The sequence below is a fragment of the Oncorhynchus kisutch genome, linkage group LG4 (genome assembly GCF_002021735.2).
Source record: "Oncorhynchus kisutch isolate 150728-3 linkage group LG4, Okis_V2, whole genome shotgun sequence".
In the NCBI taxonomy this organism is placed as follows: Eukaryota; Metazoa; Chordata; class Actinopteri; order Salmoniformes; family Salmonidae; genus Oncorhynchus; species Oncorhynchus kisutch.
The window spans coordinates 33,694,997-33,721,390 of record NC_034177.2 but is presented as its reverse complement, the minus strand read 5'-3'; the positions used below and the strand labels follow the sequence as shown (position 1 = coordinate 33,721,390).

The following is a 26,394-nucleotide window of genomic DNA, read 5'->3' as shown; positions in this document are numbered from 1 at the left end:
GGATGAGGAAAGGTGCAGAGAGGGGAGGAGAGGGTGAGGAGGCTGGTGAGGTCTTACCAATCCTGGGCGTCAGACTGAGGTCTGTGTCTGAGGAGGAGGACTGGCGACTGCATGGCTTGGATGGAGAGAAGGGAGGAGGAGAGGAGGAAGGAAGGGTTCTGAGAGGCGTGGGGGGGCCGGAGAGGGAATGGGGGGGGTCCTCACTGAACACGGGCCTGCCAGGAGAACACACACACCCATCAGTCAGTGTGGGTGTGGTGTGGAGAGATGCTTTGCTGATAGATGTATGTGAAGTGTGTGGAGTGCAAATTACTTGGCCGCGGAACAGAAAGCCAAGCACATGAAGCATAAGCACAGCGTTTCCCTTAGATTCATTTAGCAGTGTGGGGGCGGGGGGGCACTGATGCTAAAGCATTGCCACCACTCCAAAACATCTGACTAAAATAGGTGCTTCAACAAAGTACTTAGTAAAGGGTCTGAATGAATTGTCATCATTACATATCTATATATCTATATATATATATATATATAGATAATTTAAAAAATTTAAAAAAAATAAATAAAAAATAAAAAAATCGGCCGATTAATCGGTATCCGCTTTTTTTGGTCCTCGAAATATCGGTATTGAAAAACCATAAATCAGTCGATCGCTAGTCTGAATACTTAATGTAAATGTGATTTCAGGTTTTTTTAAATAAAAAAATACATTTAAAAAAGTTTTTGCTCAGCCATTATGGAGTATTATGTGTAGATTGATGGGGGGGAAACTATTTAATCTATTTTAAAAAATAAGGCTGTAACGTAACAAAATGTGGAAAGAGTCAAGGGGTCTGAATAGTTAACTAACCTAAATGCACTGTATATTTTGTACCAGTCCAAAGTTTGGACACACCTACTCAATTAAGGGTTTTTCTAAATTGACTATTTCTACATTGTAGAACACTAATGAAGACATCAAAACCATGAAATAACACATATGGAATCATGTAGTACCAAAAATGTGGTACTACATACTTAGCGTTGACAGCTTTGAACACTTGGCATTCTCTCAAGCAGCCTCATGAGGTAGTCAACTGGAATGCATGGATTTTTACAAATTATCTTTGAAAGACAGGGTCCTGAAAAATAGATTTATTTTCTTGCTGAGATTACTAAAAGGACACCAATAATAAGAAGAGACTGGGTTGGGCAAAGAAACATGAGCAATATGGACATGAGATCAGTGGAAATCTGTCCTCTGGTCCGAAAAATCTCAAATGTAGACTTCGGGTTCCAACCGCCGTGTCTTGGTGAGACAGAGTAGGTGAACGGAAGATCTCCGCATGTGTGTATCCCACTGTAATGCATGGGGGAGGAGGTGTGATGGTGCTTTGCTGGTGACACTGTTTGTGATTTATCTAGAATTCAAGGCACACTTAACCAGCATGGCTACCACTGCATTCTGCAGCAATACGCCATCCCATCTGGTATGTGCTTAGTGGGACTACCATTTGTTTTCAACAGGACAATGACCCAACACACCTCCAGGCTGTGTAAGGGAAATTTGACCAAGAAGGAGAGTGATGGAGTGCTACATCAGATGACCTGGCCTCCACAATCATCCGATCTCAACCCAATTGAGATGGTTTAGAATGAGTGACAAGGGAAAACATATGTGGGAACTCCTTCAAGACTGTGGGAAAAGCATTTTAGGTGAAGCTGGTTGAAAGAATGCCAAGTGTGTGAATATTTTTTTAAATATTTTTATTTATTTAACCTTTATTTAACCTAGAGAGGTCAATTCTTATTTACAATGATGGCCTACCCCGGCCAAACCCAGACGACGCTGGGCCAATTCTGCGCCCCCCTATGGGGCCGGTGGTGATACAGCCTGGATCAAGGCAAAGGGTGGCAACTTTGAAGAATCTAAAATATATTTTGATTTGTTTAAAACTTTTTTGGTGACTACATGACTCCATATGTGTTATTTCACTGTTTTGATGTCTCCACTATTATTCTACAATATAGAAGTGTTTTTTTTATTTTTATAAAAAAAAAACTTGGATGGGTAGTAGGTGTGTACAAACTTTTGAATCTGTTTTGAATATATATATATATATATATATATATATATATATATATATATATATATATATATATATATATATATATATATATAAATAACATTTATTTAAAAAATGGGGGGGGGTGTAAACTTTTCAGTGTAAACTTAAATGACTAAAACCAAATAAGGCAAATAGAAACCCGAAATGGATGATGTTGAGAGATAGATGGGAGGTGTTGAATGGAGCTAAAGGGTGGGACTAATAACAAGATAAACATTGTAAAATGTATATAGGTTAGGAACTTTTGTGAAATAGCACAGTTACAAATAGAAGTCAAACTGGATGGAAATAGAGGAAGGACTAAAAACAAACAAGAGAGAACTATTGTAAAGTAGACTGTCTGTAAAATGTGTATAAGATGTATAAATTGAAGGTAAAAGCAGAAGTGTTTATTAGTTTACTCCAATTGGGGGATCGGTGGTCGGGTTTACGGGGAATAATAATAAAGGTATAGTCTTTAAAAAGTATGTATGTCTATATAGGTATGTGTATGTATGCATGTGTGTATGGATATATATATTTACCAGAAAAATATATGGGGGATAGGAAATGATGCAGACAATTACATTGATGGAAGCAACATTCTTTCTGCAATATTAAGCTAATCCACCCCTTAGGAAAAAAGAAAGAAAAAAACCTCTGCTAACCTATGTGTATGAAACCAATCAAATTTGATGACTGGGAATATAGATATATCCTGATGAAGACAGCTTGGCTGTCGAAACGTTGGTAATTAAATTTTTGCATCTGAGCTCCTAGAGTGTGCGGCTCTCTTTAATTTTCAAGTTTTCTATTCCGCTAGCCAGCACCTCATCTTAATAAGTGTGTGTTTCTTTTTCTTCTGCATGGGATTATAAATATACCTGTTGGTAAAAAAAATACATTTTAAAAATGTAGGGGCGTGGATCAGAAAACCAGTCAGTATCTGGTTTGACCACCATTTGCCTCATGCAGTGCGACACATTTCCTTCACATAGAGTTGATCAGGTTGTTGATTGTGGCCTGTGGAATGTTGTCCCACTCCTCTTCAATGGCTGTGCAAAGTTGCTGTATATTGACGGGAACTGGAACACGCCATCTGGTTGATCCAGAGCATCCCAAACATGCTCAATGCCTGCCCATAGCATAACCCCACCATGGGGCATTCTGTTCACATCAGCAAACCGCTCACCCACACAACGGTATAGTTGAAACCGGGATTTAGTTGCCAGTTGCCATTGAAGCATTTGCCCACTGAAGTCTGTTACGATGCCGAACTGCAGTTGGTTCAAGACCATGGTGAGCAGGAAAAGCACGCAGATGAGCTTCCCTGAGACTGTTTTTGACAGTTTGTGCAGAAATTCTTTAGTTGTACAAATCCACAATTTCATCAACTGTCCAGGTGGCTGGTCTCAGACGATCCAACTGGTGAAGAAGCAGGATGTAGAGGTCCTGGGCTAGTTACACTTGGTCTACGGAGGCCAGTTGGATGTACTGCCAAATTCTCTAAAACGAACATACAATTCTCTGGCAACAGCTCTGGTGGACATTCCTGCAGTGAACATTCCATAATACGCTCCCTCAAAACTTTAGACATTTGTGGCGTTGTGTGACAAAACTAAACATTTTAGAGTGGCCTTTTATTGTCCCAAGCTCAAGGTTCACCTGTGTAATGAGCATGCCGTTTAATCAGTTTCTTGATATTCCATACCTTTCAGGTGGATGGATTGTCTTGGCAAAGGAGAATTGCTCACTAACAGGGATATATACAAATTGGTGCACAAAATGTGAGAGAAATAAGCTTTTTGTGCATATGGAACATTTCTGTGATCTTTTATTTCAGCTGATGAAACACGGGACCAACACTTTACATGTAGCGTTGATATTTCTTTTACCCCTTTTTTCCCCAATTTTTTAATATTTTTTATCCAATTGGTAGTTACAGTCTTGTCTCATCGCTGCAACTCCCATACGGACTCAGGAGAGGCGAATGTCGAGAGCCGTGCGTCTTCCCGAAACACAACCCAACCAAGCCGCACTGCTCTTGACACAATGCCCACTTAACCTGGAAGCCAGCCGCACCAATGTGTCGGAGGAAACACTGTGCACCTGGCGACCGTGTCAGCGAGCTCTGCGCCCGGTCCGCCACAGGAGTCGCTAGTGCGCGATGGGACAAGGAAATCCATGCCGGCCAAACCCTCCCCTAGTTAATTGTGCACCGTCCCATGGGTCTCCCGGTCACGTCCGGCTGCGACAGAGCCTGGATTCGAACCCAGAATCTCTAGTGGCACAGCTAGCACTGTGATGCAGTGCCTTAGACCACTGCACCACTCGGGAGGCCTCGTTGATATTTTTGTTCAGTATATTTTTTTATATATAAGATTATCTTTCAGAACTAACAGTCAGGGAGAAACTAAATTTCCAAATGTACATGGCATGGGGCCCCCATTGATTTAGTTAGAATGTTTAATGACTCAGCATAAGAACACTGCATAAGCCATGGCAAAATGTGTAGAATTGCAGGAAATCTGCTTTAAAACAGCAACAGTTTGTCTCTGCTGCCAAGAGGGCTTCTAAAATCTTGGGTCGGAGACCGCACCATTGGCCACTCCCACTAACACACTTTCACAACACCCACAATTTAAGCACCATTTTGATCCAGAAAAAAACTATACCACCGCTGCTGAAAAGAATCCTAAGGGAAACACTGGTAAACAGAAACACAGATACTGTATATCCAACTGAGGAGGAAAGCACGGCAGAAACACACACACAACATGGGCCATACCAACACAACACCAAAGGAATGAGCAGTTTCTTGTAGTGGAATTTTCAATTCACCTCCAGAATAGACTGAATTGAAATGGAATTGAGCACAACAGGCTTCTGAGTGAATGCACCTTGGAGACAAATAAAGTTGACTAAACTAAAACTGGACTAAGACGGGTGCTGAGGAAAGGTGGAAGGGATGGATCTGCTTGGGTGGGTATCTAATGTACAACAGTGGGTGTGGCTCTGCCTGTAGGGGCTCTATGATTGGCTGAGGGCGACACAGGAAGAGTTTGGGGCTGTGGATGTCACCATCTTCTCATCTAATGGCAAGGAAGAAGGGGTTCTCCTTGTAACTTTTTTTTTTTTAGGAAGGGGGTGGTAATCATCTCTCGTTTCTCTGAACCTTGCTCTGGCTTTCCCTTTCCACCCCCCTTCACCTCTGTCTCCTTACCTCTCTTTAATAATCTCTCCCTCCCTCTCTATGTACCAGTGAAGACCCATGTAGGAACACAGAAGTTCTGGGACAATATTTCTCTCCCTCAATCCCCTTCTCTCTCTCGCTCTCTCACTCTGAACCAGTAACGATCAGCCTTCCTCTTTCCCTCCCTCCTTCACTCTCCCACTTTTTCTCTGTCCGTACCAGTGAAGACCAGAGTAGGGACAGAGACAGAGAAGTTCTGGGAGTGGGACAGTCTCTGAGAGCTGCAGGTTGAGTGGACAGGGCTGTTGTGGGTGGAGCGACATCCGTGGGCCAGGGGAGACCTGAACCATTCACCACGCAGAGACGGACAGAGTGGACGAATCCAAACGCACACAGCAAGAGAAGAGCCAATCCGTGTGCAGCAAAGGTAGAGAAGAAGAGAAACACAACACACCACAACATTGCAGCAAAGAAAAATAGAGTACAACAAAAGACAAGACAAAATATGAGGTTCTCTACCCCCTCCTTTTACATTTTAACATGCACCTACATGCTGTAGCTAAAGAAAATGCTTGCATCGGGCACCCACCCTACCTCCTTTCATCCCTCCCTCCCCTCCATCCATTCCCTTTTCCATTCCTCTCTGACCGTGCACTAGCAGTAACAAGCTCATGCACAGCCCTCAGACATATAACTCATCTAGAACTCACGAGAGAGAGAGAGAGAGAGAGAGAGAGAGAGAGAGAGAGAGAGAGGCAGGCTGTACAGGGAGGGGGGCTGTGTGTATGTCCCAGATAAGGAATGTAGCCATGTCACATGATTATAATACACAAACACTAGGGCAGGGCAATACAGCCAAAGTATCATATCACAATATTTTTTCCAATTTAATTTTATGGTATGACTGTATTTTATGTTTTTGAATAATAAAATAACTTTATATGCTTGATGAGTGGTTAATAACATTAGGGTGGCAACACAAATGAAGTGATTTCAAACGGGGCTTTCTCCACTCTGTTTTATACTGTTAAATCCTACTTCAAACTAGAAAACATTTAATTTCAGCATTTCCACACTGTGCCATGCAAGGCAGCATGATACGGGCAAAGAATCTAGGCCTAGTTAATTGGTGAACTGTTGGAATCATGGAAATATAATTATTATTCTAATTAAATAGTTGGAATATAGTGGGAAGCACAATGAGTACATAGTTGTTTGAACGAATGAATAAGCCAGGGAGGAATTATTGACAGATGACCATAATTGTAATGTTACATTACATGGTTTCTTACCTCATGTATAGCAAGCTAGCTAACATATTTATGCTTTGCCTATGTATTCTAAATGAAAGAAGAACCGTTGCACAAACAACATGCTTGCTCTGAGTACATTTAGCAAGCTAGCTAGCCAACTAACTTGTGATTAGCATTAGCGGCTAACTTCCTAAGAAACTACAAACTAGCAGACAGTAAGATACACAAACTAATAGTTTACTTATAGAACACTTGTGGAAAGTAGCATGTCACCAACATCTTGTTGCATCTATCTGACCATGCAGACTGAACAGCAAAAAAGTGCTTGTGACTCAGTGGTCAAACAACTGCTCTTTCCTTGTGTGACAGGGGTCAGGGCTTGGTTTGGAAAGCGGCACGCAGCTGGACGATAGGAGAAAGACAACTCAAGTAGCAAACGGAGCAAACTATAAAAACTGACATTACAATTCCCAGATTTCCCTATCACATTTAACAACACAAGTATTGAAATACCATTATAGTAAAATACAGTGTACTGCCCAGCCCTAAAATAGACCAAAAATGTTGAGAGCCCCAAAAACAAACAGGAGTCAGTACAATGGCAGAAGACAGATACTCCCTCTCCCTCTCTCGCATGCACACACAGGCTCCATGTTCATGCGATTACTCAATACTCACTCTTTGCTGTCCTTGGAAGGAGAGTTGCAGGCATTGGATGTGGGGGCGGTGTTGGGGAGTGTGTGTGTGTTGGTGTGTGTGGTAGTGTTGGGAGCCGTCCCAGGGCTGAGTTTGTCCAGAGTGCAGGCGGTGCCGATGGCTCGGACCACCAGACCTGACTCTCCCTCCAGATCAAAGCACTGCAGGTACCCCACCACCGCATTACCACCCATCTCCAACACTTTCAGACCTATCTTCCTCTGCAGCTCACCTACACACAAACACAGAAGAAGAGAAGGTTTAATTTAATGGAGTGGCTGAGGTTCTGGATTTTCTGGAAACCTGATTTGCCGTGGCTAAGGATACAGAGATTTCTGTTCTTGCACAGGATTTTTTTTAGCGTAGCTGCTGCTCAGTGCTCCGCTGCCCTGTCTTTGACCGGCAATGAACGCCTTTGTCTGGTGTAGCCTGTCGAACTTCCATGCTTCAGTAGGCTATTAAGCATAAGTGCAATTCCATGGTCCTTTTTCAAGAGGGGAGTTGGGCTACATGTTGTACACAAAAAACATGAACATGTTCGTACAAACTCGCAGATTGTTTTTTGCCTCAATGCAAAACTCAAGTGGGGAGTTACATGCAGCTATCTAGACAGCATATCAAACACAAGAAAGACAGACGCGCAGTCTAGTTGTTTTAATCAACATTGCAAACATTGGCTAAGCAGGATGCAGACAGGCAGTCAAAGTAGTAGTTTTCTTTTTCAGCAACTCTGACTAATGGATACAATACGGAAGCAACTTCAAAGATTAGCCTACATCATCACACAAAACTCAGATTGTTTTTGCTCCAATGCAATGTGTAGGGACTGTGTCCTGCTTGTGCACCTGTAATATCCATTACAACAGTCTGAAGGTTGTAGCCTTCATAACGGCCTTGAATGTTCCCTGGGTTTTGATGTAATATGTATAGGGGTAAGGTGACTAAGCATCAGGACATATGATAAACAGAGTAGCAGCAGTGTATATGATGATTGTACATGAGTGTGTGTAGAGTCAGTATAAATGTGTAAGCATCTTATGTGAGAGCATCAGGAGTATATGCGTGTGTGTGTGAGTGAGTGAGTGTAGAGTCATGCGAGTTTGCATAGAGACACTAACACACAAGTGTCAACGCCAATAATCAGTGTAACCATTTAGTTAACTTTTTAGCAGTCTTATGGCTTGGGGATGTTCAGGAGCCTGTTCAGGAGCCTGTTTGGTGTCAGACTTGATCCACCAGTAACGCTTGCCTTGCGGAGGCAGAGTAACAGTCTATGACTTGGGTGGCTGGAGTCGTTAACGATTTTCCAGGCCTTCCTTTCACACCGCTTGATATAGAGGTCCTGGATGGCAGGGAACTCGGCCCTGGGCTGTACTGGGCTGTCCGCAACACCCTCTGTAGAGCCATGCGATCGAGGGTGGTGCAGTTGCCATAACAATTAGTGATCCAGCCAATCAAGATGCTCTCAATGGTGCAGCTCAAGGTACACCTCTTTATGCCTGCTCTCAAGGTACACCTCAATGGTGCAGCATAATGATTCCACCACCATAGGGATGGTGCCAGGTTTTCTCCAGACGTAACGCTTGGCATTCAGGCCAAAGAGTTCAACCTTTGTTTCATCAGACCAGAGAATCGTTTAGGTGCCTTTTGGCAAACTCCAAGCAGGCCGTCATGTGCATTCTACTGAGGAGTGGCTTCCGTCTGGCCACTCTACCACAAAGGCCTGATCGGTGGAGTGCTGCAGAGATGGTTGTCCTTCTGGAAGATGTGTGACTTTCCAAATCATGTCCAATCAATTGAATTTACCACAAGTAGACTCCAAGTTGTAGGATAATCAAGGATGATCAATGGAAACAGGATTTTAAATAAATTAGCAAAGATCTAAAAACATGTTTTCACTTGGGCATTGTGGGGTATTATGTGTAGATGGATGAGAAAATATAAATGTAATCGATTTTGAATTCAGGCTGTAACAACAAAATGTGGAATAAGCCAAGGGGTATGAAAACTTTCTGAAGACACGAAAATATCCTCAAATATAAGGGTGACACTCCTGTACTGACGCCTCATAAAACATTTGATCTCATTTCCAAAATGCTGGAGTATAGAGACCAATTAAACATTTTCACTTCACTGAACAAATAAAAACATAGGGGAGTGTATATATAGAGTGTTTGATAGTGGTGTTATGTACCAGACATGAGAGAGATGAGTCTCTGTCGGGCCTCGTTTGAAGCTCTGGGGGTTCTGATGCGGTCAATCCACTGGTACTCTGGGTCCTCGTTCACCACCAGCTCCTCAACAAAGCCATGGACCAGCGCCACGCGGTAACACCTCGGGATGGACGTTGCTAACACAGAGACGTGCATAAACACACACATTATCGTAATTTCTTGTGACTAGACCTCATCTCTACTATAGTACAGCCACATAGCGAACCAGACTCACTGCAGAAGAATTTGACACCACAAGAGGACTGTCTGAAGCGGTTCAGGTCATTGAAGAGGTCCACCTTCACCAGAACATTAATCTCCCCTCTGATACCTGCAAGAGAGGAGATTAACAGAAACATTACTACCAGTCAGAAACAGCACCTAACCCTAGAAACCCCAACTCTTTAATAACTCGTTACTGTCCCCTCTGACACCAGGAAGACAGGAACTACATCATCATGACCCAACAGACACAGTTAAAGAACAGCTTTTAGTAAGGCAGCAGAGAGCAACAACATGCATTTACAGGCTGTTACACAGAGAACACTGTGTGTTCCTTTAGAGGCCTGGCTCTATATCTAACAAGTCCCACTGTAGCCATGCACCTTTTGATGGGGAAGTATATGACTGACATCATTAGTGTCAGATGGAGTACTATATAACAGACTCCGTGTATAGCATGGTAGATAGTCAAATGGAATGATCTTGTAGAATTCCCTGTGATTACTTTTTGACTTTTGATTTAAATGAAACTTTCCATACAAGCTTTTTTTAAATGTTTATGTATAAGCTTTTAAATTATATCAAACTCATCTGTAAAATATGTTCCAGTGATGAAGAACTGGATGTCTCATGGTATGGTGGGGTGTGCAAAATGGGTCAACTTAGAGCACCTCCATCTTCTGAATGTTTTGGCAATGAGGTGAAAAAAGTCACTTTCTGACCATGGACAAATACATCTAAAAGTGATAGTCAAAAAGTGATTGAAATCAAATAGAAAGACCCTATAAAAAACGCACCGTGTATAGTGTCGTAGATGGGTAACCATCCAGAAATGACAGTAGCAGCCTCGCAGGAGAGCAGAGGGTCGATGTCAATGTAGACCTTCCCTATTGCATCGTTGGCACTGTAAGTGTCATGGTCCAACACTGTGATTTGTAACGGCTCATCCTGCAAGTCCTCATCATCCACCTACAGGAAGGGTGACAAAGTTGAGGAAACAAGGATACAGGACTATCATGTTGACTGTAGCATATTTACACTGTAATCCAATGCCATTCACAAATACCTCCTGCAACTAATTTCACAGAGAATAAGTCAAGAAGCCATATCCAGACATTTTACCTCAAATTTGAACCACTCTGAGTTCCACTGTGGGTTAAGTGACTTGGGGAAGACGTCCGTTTTGAAAGTTGTGTTGCCAAACTTGACCTGTAAGAACATCAATGAAGAACACCACAAGGCTAGGACTGCAGCACTGGAACACAGTGTATACTGTATGTGTTGAAATGGTTGTAGGATTACGTTGACCTGATGTTTTTCAGGATGCTCACCTCTACAAAGGCATCAGTGAGGTCGCTGGCTCTGTCCATGACAGGTAAGTGGCGCCCTGCCACAATCTTAGCTTTCAGCTTCCCCGGCATGATTCAGCTTTGTCTTAACCTGCAGATGCAATAATTCAAAGGTAAATCATTTCAATATTATAATGCCTAAATAAGAGGTTGTCTGCACTCTTAAGATACAGACACTTCAGTAATAAGTTCCAGGTGCGTAGGAGTCAAAATAAGAATACTGGAAGATATGGAGACCTGCACACTGTCGAAGAAATGTTTAAATCCTTTCATTTATGCACTTATGATTTGATGGGCACCAAGATGTTTTAATAAAACATCTTTATTTTGTATTCAAGCCTCAGTTTAAAATGAAAAAATAATACAACATTATTACAATGCCAACACGTGTACTGTTTACCTGTATTCATCAGACCATGATAAAATATGAATTCATTAATGAGCTAACAAAACTAAGGTCACACTGCAGTTGTGCTGCTAAGAATGCTGACAGTTCTGTTTGGCCCTGACATGGGCACGTGGTCAGGTGACATAGGTTGCTGACATTTAAAGAGTAGGAATAACTCTAAAAATAGAAAAGTGAGGAGTAAAGAAGTCTCGAGGTATTGCACACCTGAGGTAGAGTACCTTACAATAAGGTGTAGACCGCACTATCTTCCATATGTTCCAGTATTCTTATTTTGTATATTATTCGTAGCCGTCTATTTACCACCACAGACCAATGCTGGCACTAAGACCACACTCAACCAACTCTATAAGGCCATAAGCAAACAAGAAAATGCTCATCCAGAAGTGGCGCTCCTAGTGGCCGGGGACTGTAATGCAGGCACATTTAAAATCAGTTTTACCAGCATGTCACATGTACAACCAGAGGGGGAAAAAAAACTCTAGACCACCTTTACTCCACACATAGATATGCATACAAAGCTCTCCCCCGCTCTCCATTTGGCAAATCTAACCATAATTCTATCCCCCTGATTCCTGTTCACAAGCTAAAACAGGAAATACCAGTGACTCTCACAATACGGAAGTGGTCAGATGACGTGGATGCTATGCTACAGGACTGTTTTGCTAGCACAGACTGGAAAATGTTCCCGGGATTCATCCAATGGCATTGATGAGTATACCACCTCAGTCATCGGCTTCATCAATAAGTGCAACGACGACGTCGTCCCCTCAGTGACCGTATGTACATATCCCAAACAGAAGCCATGGATTACAGGCAACATCTGCAACGAGCTAAAGGCTAGAGTTGCCGCTTTCAAGGAGCGAGACACCAATCTGGAAGCTTATAAGAAATCCTCAGACGAACCATAAAACAAGCAAAGTGTCAATACAGTATTAAGATTGAATCCTACTACACCAGCTCTGACGTTCGTCGGATGTGGCAGGGCTTGAAAACTATTATGGACTACAAAGGGAAAGCCAGACGCGAACTGCCCAGTGACGCGAGCCTACCAGACAAGCTAAATGCCTATTATGCTCGCTTCTAGGCAAGCAACACTGAAGCATGCACGAGAGCACCAGCTGTTCTGGACGACTGTGTGATAACGCTCTCAGTAGCCGATGTGATCAAGACCTTTAAACAGGTCAACATTCACAAAGCCACGTGGCCAGACAGATTACCAGGACGTGTACTCCGAGCATGTGCTGACCAACTGGCAAGTGTCTTCACTGAAATTTTTAACCTCTCCCTGACCGAGTCTGTAATACCTATTTCTTTCAAGCAGACCACCATAGTCCCTGTGCCCAAGGAAGTGAAGGTAACCTGCCTAAATGGTTACCACCCTGTAGCACTCACATAGGTAGCCATGAAGTGCTTTGAAAGGCTGGTCATGAATTACATCAACAGCACCCTCTCTGATAGGCTAGACCCACACCAATTCTCATTCCACCCCAACAGATCCACAGATGACGTAATCTCAATTGCACTCCACACTGCCCTTTCCCACCTGGACAAAAGGAACATGCTGTTCATTGACTACAGCTCAGCGTTCAACACCATAGTGCCCAGGAAGCACATCACTAGGATAAGGACCCTGCAACTCTATATATATATATATATATATATGACAATTACAACAATACTGAATGAACACTTATTTTAACTTACAGTAATAGAATACATAAATAAAATCAATTTAGTCTAAAATAAATAATGGAACATGTTCAATTTGGTTAAAATAATGCAAAAACACAGTGTTGGAGAATAAAGTAAAAGTGCAATATCTGCCATGTAAAACAGCTAACGTTTAAGTTCCTTGCTCAGAACATATGAAAGCTGGTGGTTCCTTTTAACATGAGTCTTCAATATTCCCAGGAAATAAGTTTTAGGTTGTAGTTACTAGAGCTCGACCGATTAATCGGAATGGCCGATTAATTAGGGCCGATTTCAATTTTTCATAACAATCAGATGTTTTGGTTTTTTTACACCTTTAATCTTTATTTAACTAGGCAAGTCAGTTAAGAACACAATGACGGCCTAGGAACGAGGCAGAACGACACATTTTTACCTTATCAGCTTGGGGGATCCAATCTTGCAACCTTACAGTTAACTAGTCCAACGCTCTAACCACCTGCCTCACGAGGAGCCTGCCTGTTACGCGAATGCAGTAAACCAAGGTAAGTTGCTAGCTAGCATTAAACTTATCTTATAAAAAAAAAAATCAATCAACAACTGTCGGTGCTCCAATGTGTACTTAACCATAAACATCAATGCCTTTCTTAAAATCAATAGTATATATTTTTAAACCTGCCTATTTAGCTAAAAGAAATATATATATATATATATATATATATATACACACACACACACTTTATTTTTTTAATCGGGATCAGCTTTTTTTGTCCTCCAATAATCGGTATTGAAAAATCATAATCGGTCGACCTCTAGTAGTTACTATAGGAATTATGACCGCCTATTTATGTCTATACCATTTGTATTTCATATAGCTTTGACTATTGGATGTTCTTATAGTATTGCCAGCCTAATCTCAGGAGTTGATAGGCTTGAAGTCAAACAGCGCTGTGCTTCAAACATTGCGAATAGCTGCTGGCAAATGCAGGAAAGTGCTGTTTGAACGAATGCTTACGAGCCTGCTCCTGCTATCACCGCTCAGTCAGACTGCTCTCTCAAATATCAAATCATAGACTTAATTATAATATAATAAAACACAGAAATACGAGCCTTATGTCATTAATTTGGTCAAATCCGGAAATTATCATTTCGAAAACCAAACGTTTATTTTTTCGGTGAAATACGGAACCGTTCCATATTGTATCGAACGAGCGGCAACCCTAAGTCTAAATAATGCTGTTACATTGCACAACCTTCAATGTTATGTCATAATTATGTAAATTTAAGGGAAATTAATTACGGTCTTTGTTAGGCTTAAATGGTCTTCACACAGTTCGAAACGAGCCAGGCGGCCCAAAGTGCTGCATATACCCTGACTCTGCTTGCACTGAACGCAAGAGAAGTGACACAATTTTGGCATGAGTCCCCAGATCTTCAGAAAATGTAGCTGCACCATCAACAGCATCCTGACCGCATCACTGCCTGGTATGGCAACTGCAGTGAAGTGAAGTAGTGTCCCCATTGAGTGACAGAACACTGAGCCAATCAAGGAGCAACTAGAAAACATTACCAACCCCTTCGCTCAGTATTTTCCGCTGGCTTCCCCACAGAAATCACCTGCCTGACTCAAGAAAGCAAAAAAAGAGACCATGTATGTATGCAGCTTTATTAACTCAATGCCCTAAATAGGGTGAAAAATTCCCTAAATAATGCACATTTTTCAATGATTACTTCAAACTATGGCAAGCAGCTGGGACATATGGTAATATTATGAAACTGGGCTCCATGGTGGATGCAATTAACTCGTTTTTAATCAGGAAAAAAACGCACACGTATGTGTCCAGCCCACCAGTTGCTAGCTACAAGTTAGCTAGCGTTATGGCATTGCAGTTGACAGTGACATGCGTAGATAGCCATTTCTGTGCGACCGGGTCGCCCCACAAAATTGACATCTGTTAAAAACAGCATAGGTCGCTAACATATTAAGCAAGTTGGCTAGCTATGTCATTAGACGTCAGAGTGTCGTTACCAGAACTATGACTTACGAGAAAGTTGGGGACCCAGTAGCGTTTTTTCAGCTGGACATTGTTGACAGCCCGCGCGCCTGACCTCCGCCTCTCTCCCAAACATGACAGAAAGGTTATCCTCTCAAAGACCGGGTAGATGTAGCTAATATTCACTATTCGACGCTATATGACAATTCACTGCTACAACTGGGTTACTTCTGTTAAAATGATAATTAGCTAAGCTAATAAAAAAATACACATTGCTGTTAGCGTCCGGACTGTACGAATGGAAAATGCTAGCGTCTCGTCATTAACACTAAAAAGTAGTTCCGGGGCACGGCGTTTCGGAATTTTTCACAATAAAAGTCCACTATTCATATTGCCAAAGTAAAAGTGGAGTTGGGATTACTCACTAGGGCAGGGGTATTCAACTCTACCCTCGAGATCCGGAGCCTACTGGTTGTCTGTTCTACCTGATAATTAATTGTACACACAGGGGCGCATTTAGTGATTTGGAGGCCCCATTCAGAGGCAAGTCTGTAACAGTGTTTGAGGATTATTTTAATCAATGTTGAGGATGGCAGGGAAATCGTAGATTAAACTCCCATCGATTTTGTCTGTAGAGCACACTTCTGACAAAGCAGAATTACGGTTTTTTTCTGCAATGTTGTAAACTAGCATAAGGTAACGTGTGTCCTTCCTGGTCTGAAAACAGTGATGGACATAGCAACAACAGACATCATTATTCTTCTTCTTTGGAATTTAACCCCCCCAATTTGACTATTGTATATATCGATAATACTTTGTGACACAAAATGGGAAAAGGTGAGAAAAAAATAAATAGAAAAAAACTTCCAACTAACCTTACACTCCAACTTCCAACTAACCTAAAACCCACTATCCCATTCCACTACTTTGACGCATCTGCTCCTGCACCATCCAATCAAAATCTTGCTGCTGGGAGCCAGCGGACCATTCAAACCGGTTTTGCCATTCAAGAGAGGAGTGACAGCAATGTGACTTTGGAGGTATGCCAACGTGAGACTACTACTAAACTAACATATGGAATTGTTTTAAGATGGTCATACCAAGAAAAATGTAGCTTTTGATTTTGAATTTGAGGACCCCTGGTAGGTATAAAATAAATATATTTAAAAATAAAAATAAAAAACGATTTGATGCAACATTGAATTTGGCCTTGGGCCTATTGGCCCATAGAAATACATTGAATAACTGTTTCATAGATGGAAAAACTGAGTACATTTTTTTTATCAAAAGGAAGCATGTCTTGAAATGTCTGTCCTATATCTGAGAAGTATAAAAAAGCTCAGAAAAAAAACGTTTTTACCATGGATACCTGTATACTACCTGTATACCTTTGACAAAGAAATGCCCTATTCAGTTCCATACATTTTTCAGCCCGGTACCAGGTTACCTTCAGACGATTTCCGTGACACATTTTGGGGTCGTAGACAACATTTTTCCATAGAGGAGATGCTACGGCGTTTTCATGACCAGGCCGATTTTCGAGATGTCTCCAGGTTTGACATACATTGCTGTAGCTCTGCCATCTTCCATCGCAGATGCAGAAGGCTGACATCGGCGGATGCAGTGGATTGAGACCCAGATATTCTAAATAAATCACCAGCAAAGCACACCCACACATCACACCTCCTCCTCCATGCTTCACGGTGTGAATCACACATGTGGAGATTATCCGTTCACTTACTCTGCATCTCACAAAGACACGGCAGACAGACCAAAGGACAGATTTCCACAGATCTAATGTCCATTGCGTCATTGCTCAGAGGAGAATGTGTGAATCAGGCCTTCATGGTGGAATTGCTGCAAAGAAACCACTACTAAAGGACACCAATTAGGAGAAGAGACTTGCTTGAGCCAAGAAACACAAGCAATGGACATTAGACCAGTGGAAATCTGTCCTCTGACCTGTGGAGTCCGAATTTGAGATTTTTGCCGTGTCTTTGTGAGATGCAGAGTAGGTGAATGGATGATCTCCACATTTGTGGGTCCCACAGTGCAGCATGGAGGAGGAGGTGTGATGGTGTAGGGGTGCTTTGCTGGTGACACTGTCAGTGATTTATTTAGAATTAAAGGCACACTTAACCAGCATGGCTACCACTGCATTCTGCAGTGATACACCACCCCATCTGGTATGCGCTTAGTGGGACTATCATATGTTTTTCAACAGGACAATGACCTAAAAGACACCTCCAGGTTGTGTAAGCGCTATTTGACCAAGAAGGAGAGTGATGGAGTGTTGCATCAGATGACCTGGCCTCCACATTCACCCGTTTGCTCAGCGTATGTGGGAACTCCTTCAAGACTGTTGGAAAAGCATTCCTCAAGAAGCTGGTTGAGAGAATGCCAAGAGTGTGAAAAGCTGTCATCAAGGGAAAGGGCGGCTACTTTGAAGAATCTAAAATATTAAATATATTTATTTTTTTACACTTTTTGGGTTACTACACGATTCCATGTGTTATTTCATAGTTTTGATGTCTTCACTGTTATTGTACAATGTGGGGGGGATCCTTGAATGAGTAGGTGTTTCCAAACTTTTGACTGGTACTATATGTATACAGTGTCCTCGGAAAGTATTCAGACCCCTTCCCTTTTTCCACATTTTGTTACATTACAGCCTTATTCTAAAATTGATTAAATAAATAAAAAATCCTCATCAATCTACACATAACACCCCATAACAACGAAGTAAAAACAGTTTTTTGAAATCTTAGCAAATGTATTAAAAATAGAAAACAGAAATACCTTATTTACGTAAGTATTCTGACCCTTTGCCATGAGACTTGAAATTGAGCAAAGGTGTATCCTGTTTCCATTGATCATCCTTGAGATGTTTCGACAACTTGGAGTCCACCTGTGCTAAAATTCAATTGATTGGACATGATTTGGAAAGGCACACACCTGTCTATATAAGGTCCCACAGTTGACAGTGCATGTCAGAGCAAAAACCAAGTCATGAGCTCCGAGACAGGATTGTGTCGAAGCACAGATCTGGGAAGGGTACCAACAAATGTCTGTTGCATGTAAGGTCCCCAAGAACACAGTGGCTTCCATCATTCTTCCATTCTTAAATGGAAGGAGAACGGAACCACCAAGACTCTTCTTAGAGCTGGCTGCCCAGCCAAACTGAGCAATCGGGGGGAAAAGGGTCTTGGTCAAAGAGGTGACCAAGAACCCAATGGTCACTCTGACTAGAGTTCCTCTGTGAATATGGGAGAACCTTCCAGAAGAAAACCATCTCTACAGCACTCCACCAATCAGTCCTTTATGGTAGATTGGCCAGATGGAAGCCACTCCTCAGTAAAAGGCACATGACCGCTTGGAGTTTGCCAGACCACGAGAAACAAGATTATCTGGTCTGATGAAACCAAGATTGAAACCTGGCCTATTGCCGGGGACTGGGAGAATAGGATTGAGGCAAAGATGAACGGAGCAAAGTACACAGAGATCGTTGATGAAAACCGTATACAGAGCACTCAGGACCTCAGACTGGGGCGATGGTTCACCTTCCAACAGGACAACGACCCTAAGCACACAGCCAAGACAATGCAGGAGTGGCTTCGGGACAAGTCTCTGAATGTCCTTGAGTGGCCCAGCCAGAGCCCGGACTTGAACCCGATTGAACATCTTTGGAGAGACCTGAAAATAGCTGTGCAGCAACACTCCCCATCCAACCTGACAAAGCTTGAGAGGATCTGCAGAGAAGAATGGGAGAAACTCCCCAAATACAGGTGTGCCAAGCTTGTAGTGTCATACCTAAGAAAACTCAAGGCTGTAATCGCTGCCAAAGGTGCTTCAACAAAGTACTTAGTAAAGGGTCTGAATACTTATGTAAATGTAATATTTCAGTTTTTGCTTTGTCAATATGGGGTGTTGTGTGTAGATTGATGAGGGAAAAAAACTATTTAATCCATTTCAGAATAAGGCTGTAACCTAACAAAAATGTGGGCAAAGACAAGGGGTCTGAATACTTTCCAAAGGCACTGCATATATATATATATATATATATATATATTTAACAAACAAAAATTATCTTCTGCCTAAATGGTAAATCTGCCATTGTGCACACGCCTGGTGTTCCAGATCTAAATCAGTCCCTGATTAGAGGTGAACAATGTAAAAACACAGTGGAACTGGCTTCGAAGACCAGAGTGGAGTTTGAGGGCACTAGAATCTGTAAAATCTACACTGAACAAAAATATAAATGCAACATGCAACAATTTCAAAGATTTTACGGAGTTACAGTTCATATAAGGAAATCAGTCAATTGAAATAAATTCATTAAGCCCGCATCTATGGATTTTACATGACTGGGAATACAGCTATGTATCTGTTGGTCAGAGATACCCTTAAAAAAATGGTAGGGGCATGGATCAGAAAAGCAGTCAGTATCTGGTGTGACCACCGCATGCCACGCGACACATCTTCACATTGAATTGATCAGGCTGTTGATTGTGGCCTATGGATTGTTGTCCCACTCCTCTTCAATGGCTGTGCAAAGTTTCTGGATATTGGCATGAACTGGAACACGCTGTCGTACACGTCGATCCAGAGCATCCCAAATATGCTCAATGGTGACATATCTGGTGAGTATGCAGGCCATGGAAGAACGGGGACATTTTCAGCTTCCAGGAATTGTATACAGATTCCTGCAACACGATGCCTTGAAATATCATGCTGAAACATAAGTTGAGGGTGGTGGATAAATGGCACGTCAATGGGCCTCAGGACCTCGTCACAGTATCTCTGTGCATTAAAATTGCCATAGATCAAATGCAATTGTGTTCGATGCCATACACTGTCTGCCATCTGCTCGGTACAGTTGAAACCAGGATTCATCTATGAAAATCACACTTCTCCAGCACGCCAGTGGCCATCGAATGTGAGCATTTGCCCACTGAAGTCTTTTACGACGCCAAACTGTACTCAGGTCAAGACCCTGGTGAGGACTCCGAGTACACAGATGAGCTTCCCTGAGACGGTTTTTGACAGTTTGTTCAGAAATTCTTTGGTTGTGCAAACCCACAATTTCATCAGCTGTCCTGGTGGCTGACCTCAGATGATCCCGCAGGTGAAGAAGCCGGATGTGGAGGTCCTGGGCTGGCGTGGTTACGTGCGGTCTGCGGTTATGAGGCCGGTTGGAAGTACTGCCAAATTCTCTAAAACGACTTTGGAGGCGACTTATGGTAGAGAAATTAACATTAATTCTGGTGCATATTCCTGCATTCAGCATGCCTATTGCACATTCACTGAACTTGCGACATCTGTGGAATTGTGTTGTGTGATAAAACTGCACATTTTAGAGTGGCCTTTTATTGTTCCCAGCAGAAGGTGCACCTGTGTAATGATCATGCCATTTAGTCTGCTTCTTGATATGCCACACCTGTCAGGTGGATTGATTATCTTGGCAAAGGAAAAATTCTCACTAACAGGTATGTAAACACATTTTCCACCAAATTTGAGAGAAATAAGCTTTTTGTGCATATAGAACATTTCTGGGACCTTTTATTTCAGCTCATGAAACATGGGAGCAACACTTTGCATGTTGCGTTTATATTTTTGTTCAGTGTACTGTATATAATGGTGTTATTTCATGAGGAACTGTGGTCTATATGTTCTGCAACACATTCTACTTCACCTACGCAATTGGTCCCTGTAGCAACCGATAATGCAATTAAATGCCAATAATGTAATAGCTGCTAATAATGTAACATTTGCATTTACAGTTGAAGTTGGAAGTTTACATACACTTAGGTTGGAGTCATTAAAACTTGTTTTTCAACCACTCAGTGAGTCAGAAGTTTACATACATTAAGTTGACTGTGCCTTTAAAGAGCTTGGAAAATTCCAGAAAATTATGTCATGGCTTTAGAAGCTTCTGATAGGCTAATTGACATCATTTGAGTCAATTGGAGGTGTACAAGTGGATGTATTTCAAGGCCTAAAATCAAAAGAAATCAGGCAATACCTCAGACAAAAAAATTGTAGACCTCCACAAGACAATTTCAAGGTACAAGGTGAAACATGAATCTATACAAACAATAGTACGCAAGTATAACACCATGGGACCACGTAGCTGTCATACCGGTCAGGAAGGAGAAGCGTTCTGTCTCCTAGAGATGAACGTACTTTGATGTGAGAAGTGCAAATCAATCCCAGAACAACAGCAATGGACCTTGTGAAGATGCTGGAGGAAACAGGTACAAAAGTATCTATATCCACATTAAACGAGTCCTATATCGACATAATCTGAAAGGCCACTCAGCAAGGAAGAAGCCACGGCTCCAAAACCGCCAATAAAAAGCCAGACTACGGTTTGCAACTGCACATGGGGACTAAGATCGTACTTCTTGGAGAAATGTCCTCTGGTCTGATGAAACAAAAATAGAACTGTTGGCCATAATGATCATCGTTATGTTTGGAGGAAAAAGGGTGAGGCTTGCAAGCCAAAGAACACCATCCCAACTGTGAAGCACGGGGTGGCAGCATCATGTTGTGGGGGTGCTTTGCTGCAGGAGGGACTGGTGCACTTCACAAAATAGATGGCATCATGAGGATGGAAAATTATGTGGATATATTGAAGCAACATATCAAGACATCAGTCAGGAAGTTAAAGCTTGGTCGCTGATGGGTCTTCCAAATGGACAATGTCCCAAAGCATACTTCCAAAGTTGTGGCAAAATGGCTTAAGGACAACATAGTCCTTATTGGAGTGGCCATCACAAAGCCCTGACCTCAATCCTATAGAAAATGTGTGGGCAGAACAGAAAAAGCGTGTGCGAGCAAGGAGGCCTACAAACCTGACTCAGTTACACCAGCTCTGTCAGGAGGAATGGGCCAAACTTCCTCCAACTTATTGTGGGAAGCTTGTGGAAGGCTACCTGAAACATTTGACCCAATGTTATGCACGCCTCTATGAAGAGGGAACGCAACACCCTGCTACAACTAAACTCTCCGTGAAGCGAAAAAGGTATGGACTGTAGGTGCGAGTAAGGATGACAACATGCAGAATGTGGTACCGTTTACAAGGACTTTATTCCTTTAAACGGTAATATGGGGAAAAGGGGCTGGACGGAACCAAAGCAAAGAAAGTAAATCTCAAAGCCCCCCCCCTCTCCTATCTTACCTGCCTACCCACTACTTAACTAATTTAGCACCACCTGGTGCCCTAACCAAAATACAAGGGGTGGTCCGCCCAGGTCTTACCTAGTGTGCCTAGAGAGCGAATATGCTACGGGTATATGTATGCCCGCGGGCCTCTTGCCTAAACACTCCCAAGGTGCCTTCCCCTTCCCCCCTGGAAAAAAATGAAACAGAATATAAAACAATTTCACAAACAAACTAAGAAACAAAGGACGTCAAATAAGCTCTGAGCAACAAACTCACAGAACATACCACTTTCCAGCAATGTACTCCCAGCAAAATCTCTCTAGCAAAATCTCTCTAGCAAAATCTCTCTAGCAAAATCTCTCTAGCAAAATCTCTCTAGCAAAATCTCTCTAGCAAAATCTCTCTAGCAAAATCTCTCTAGCAAAATCTCTCTAGCAAAAAGATCTCCCTCCTGAACAGAACACTGGCTTTTATATAGCTTCAGAAGGAATGGTAATTGTAGACAGCTGCGTCTTGACGAGGGGGCGGGGTCAGCTCTCCAATTAGCCCTGGAGTCGACCAATCAGCTGCTTGAGGGATTTCAGGAAGCCATTTCCTGAAATAAACACATGTAAATACACAAACTACAACACATAATCTGGGGAACGTAACACCCAAGTTAAACAATTAAAGGCAATGCTACCAAATACTAATTGAGTGTATGTAAACTTCTGACTTACTGGGAATGCGATGAAATAAATAAAAGCTGAAATAAATAATTCTCTCTACTATTATTCTGACATTTCACATTCTTAAAATAAAGTGGTGATCCTATCTGACCTAAGACAGGGAATTTTTACTAGGATTAAATGTCAGGAATTGTGAAAACTGAGTTTAAATGTATTTGGCTAAGGTGTATGTAAACTTCTGACTTCAACTGTAGGTGCCCATCACGAATTTAATGGATTTATTCGATGAGGGATTTAAATGACTGAATGTATCATAGTGTGTCAGACCATTAATTTTTTACTGACACATTTATTCAAATGGGTGATTTGAAACAAATGAATGTATCATAGATTGTGTTAGACTATAACAAAAAAATCCTAAACATTTTATCAAATGTGGGACTAAAATTAATGAATGTATCCTAGAGTGTTTGTCCATTAATTTTAACTGACACGTTTGATAAAATCGGTGACTGTAGTGACTGTGTACCAATAGCCTGGTTGATAGTGATTACTTACTAAAATTGTAAATAAAGTATATTTTTGTTTAGACTCAAATGTTTGCCTTTTTATGTTTGTTTTTTGAGTCTTGATAATTAGTATATATATATATATATATATATATATACCAGGTCATTTGAAGGTGGTTTCTACAGACAGTACTGAATATTCCCAACCACGATTTTACCTATGCACATAGAATAGTTTTTTCTCTATAAGCCAACCCATGAATTTACAATTCAAGCTTACAGTGTATTGCATTGCAGTAAATGGAGTGGGTTGAGTATAAAGTGTTGCTGGATTTTTAGACCTCAGTTACCCATGAAAAAAAACATATTTTGATTCTACAGACCCTACTGAGTAATCCCAACCCCACTTTTACTTCGGCATATAGAAGTTTTTTTCTCTATAAGCCAGTATGTAATTTATAGGCCTATAGTGTACTGCATTGGGACCAATGAAGTAGGTGTAGTAGAAAGTGTTGCTAGGTATTTAGGCCAGAGTCCCCCATGAAATAACACCACGTGCCCTCAGAAAGTATTCACACCCCTTAACCTTTTCCACATTTTGTTGTGTTACAAGGTGGGATTTAAATGGATTTAATCTACGTTTCCCCCGCAACAATTTACACAAAATACTTTTCATGCCAATTCTGATAATAATAATAATAATAATTTTAAAAGAAAACAAATCGTAATATATCTTGATTACATAAGTATTCAACCCCCTGAGTCAATACATGTTAGAATCACCTTTGTCAGCGATTACAGCTGTGAGTCTTTCTGGGTAAGTATCTAAGACCTTTTCACACCTTTATTGTACAATATTTGCACATTATTCTTTAGAAAATTTTTCAAGCTCTGTAAGGTTGTTTGTTGATCATTGCTAGACAGCCATTTTTAAGTCTTGCCATAGATTTTCAAGCAAATTCAAATCAAAATTGTAACTAGGCCACTCAGGAACATTCTATGTCTTCTTGGTAAGCAACTCCAGTGTATATTTGGCCTTGTGTCTTAGGTTATTGTCCATGCTCAAATGAATTATTCAATGTCCGCTTTTTTATTTTTACCAATCTACCAATAGGTGCCCTTCTTTGCCAGGTATTGGAAAACCTCCCTTGTCTTTCTGATTGAATCTGTGTTTGAAATTCACTGCTCGACTGAGGAACCTCATAGATAATTCTATGAGTGGGGTACAGAGATGAGATAGTCATTCAAAATTCTTGTTCAGAAATATTTTTTCACACAGAGTGAGTACATGCAACTTATTGTGACTTGTTTATTTATTTTATTTTAATCAAAATTTTATTTAACTAGGCAAGTCAGTTAAGAACAAATTCTTATTTACAATGACGGCCTACCAAATGGCAAAAGGCCTCCTGCGGGGACGGGGGCTGGGATTAAAAATAAAATATAAACATATAGGATAAAACACACATCACGACAAGAGAGACACCACAACACTACATAAGGGGAGACGTAAGACAACAACATGACAACACATGGCAGCAAAACATGACAACACAGCATGGTAGCAACACAACATGACAACAACATGGTAGCAACACAACATGGTACAAACATTATTGGGCTCAGACAACAGCACAAAGGGCAAGAAGGTAGAGACAACAATACATCACGCGAAGCAGCCACAACTATCAGTAAGAGTGTCCATGATTGAGTTTTTGAATGACGAGATGGAGATAAAACTGTCCAGTTTAAGTGTTTGTTGCAGCTCGTTCCAGTCGCTAGCTGCAGCGAACTGAAAAAAGGAGCGACCCAGGGATGTGTGTGCTTTGGGGACCTTTAACAGAAGGTGACTGGCAGAATGGGTGTTGTATGTGGAGGATGAGGGCTGCAGTAGGTATCTCAGATAGGGGGGAGTGAGGCCTAAGAGGGCTTTATAAATAAGCATCAACCAGTGGGTCTTGTGACGGGTATGCAGAGATGACCAGTTTACAGAGGAGTATAGAGTGCAGTGATGTGTCCTATAAGTAGCATTGGTGGCAAATCTGATGGCCAATGGTAAAGAACATCTAGCCGCTCGAGAGCACCCTTACCTGCCAAACTATAAATTACGTCTCTGTAATCTAGCGTGGGTAGGATGGTCATCTGAATCAGGGTTGGTTTGGCAGCTGAGGTGAAAGTGGACAGCAGATGTTCTGACTTGCACTCTTTGAGCGCGGTAGTTAGCAAACCAGGTCAAAGACCCATCAGAGATGCCAATACTTCTTAGCCGGCCCACAAGAATGGAATGGTCTACCATTCGTTAAGCAAATGTTTACTCCTGAACTTATTTAGGCTTGCCATAACAAAGTGATTGATTACATATTGACTGAAGACATTTAAGCTTTTCATTTTTAATCAATTTGTTAAAAAAACTTTAAAAAACATGATTCCACTTTGACATTATGGGGTATTATATTTAGATCAGTGACACAAAATCTTTATTTAATCCATTTTATATTCAGGCTGTAACACAACAAAATGTGGAAAAAGTCAAGGGATGTGAAGGCCAGTGTGATCGGCCTACTTCTATTTTCTTTCAAACCAAAGGAAAGGAATAGGTTATCCCTTTCAGGGTCAATAACAAGAGAAAAACAACATTAAAAGCACTTGCCATCACTGTGTTAATTGAGAATTCAATTAATGTGATTACCTAGGCATACAGTAATTGTACATTCCACTATGAGATTCAGTTAATCAATTAATTTCATTATAATTGGAAATAATGATTAAAAGGTGCATAATTGTGAGCTTCGCGCACATAGCCCGCTTGTTTGTCTCTTTTTTATAAACTCGGCAATTGCCCATGTTTATTCAACATTCATTCAACCAATTCATTAACGTTATTCATTGTACTTTCTATGGGAGAATAAAAAGAAAAGGATAATCGACACGTGATGATATCATGTTTGCCACATTGATAACACATATTGATA

At 41.4% G+C, this 26,394-nt stretch overlaps 1 protein-coding gene across 18 annotated transcripts in view; it reads right to left on the bottom strand.

Moving 5' to 3' along the window:
• Window positions 1–15,419, bottom strand: part of LOC109889412 (C2 domain-containing protein 5) — a 46,523-nt gene extending 31,104 nt beyond the window's left edge. For 12 of the 18 annotated variants that reach the window (XM_031822844.1, XM_031822846.1, XM_031822847.1 and 9 more), the window contains exons 1-8: window positions 15,133–15,419; window positions 10,993–11,101; window positions 10,784–10,870; window positions 10,459–10,630; window positions 9,675–9,770; window positions 9,421–9,576; window positions 7,209–7,458; window positions 58–215 (exon numbers count right to left, since the gene is read on the bottom strand). In XM_031822844.1, the coding sequence (XP_031678704.1) occupies window positions 58–215; window positions 7,209–7,458; window positions 9,421–9,576; window positions 9,675–9,770; window positions 10,459–10,630; window positions 10,784–10,870; window positions 10,993–11,082 (1,009 nt within the window). In that variant the 5' untranslated portion in view covers window positions 11,083–11,101; window positions 15,133–15,419. Of the gene's footprint in view, window positions 1–57; window positions 216–5,496; window positions 5,619–7,208; window positions 7,459–9,420; window positions 9,577–9,674; window positions 9,771–10,458; window positions 10,631–10,783; window positions 10,871–10,992; window positions 11,102–15,132 lie in introns of all 18 variants that reach the window. The other 6 variants (XM_031822857.1, XM_031822863.1, XM_031822862.1 and 3 more) reach the window with 2 other exon arrangements.
• Between the last annotated feature and the right edge of the window lie 10,975 nt (window positions 15,420–26,394).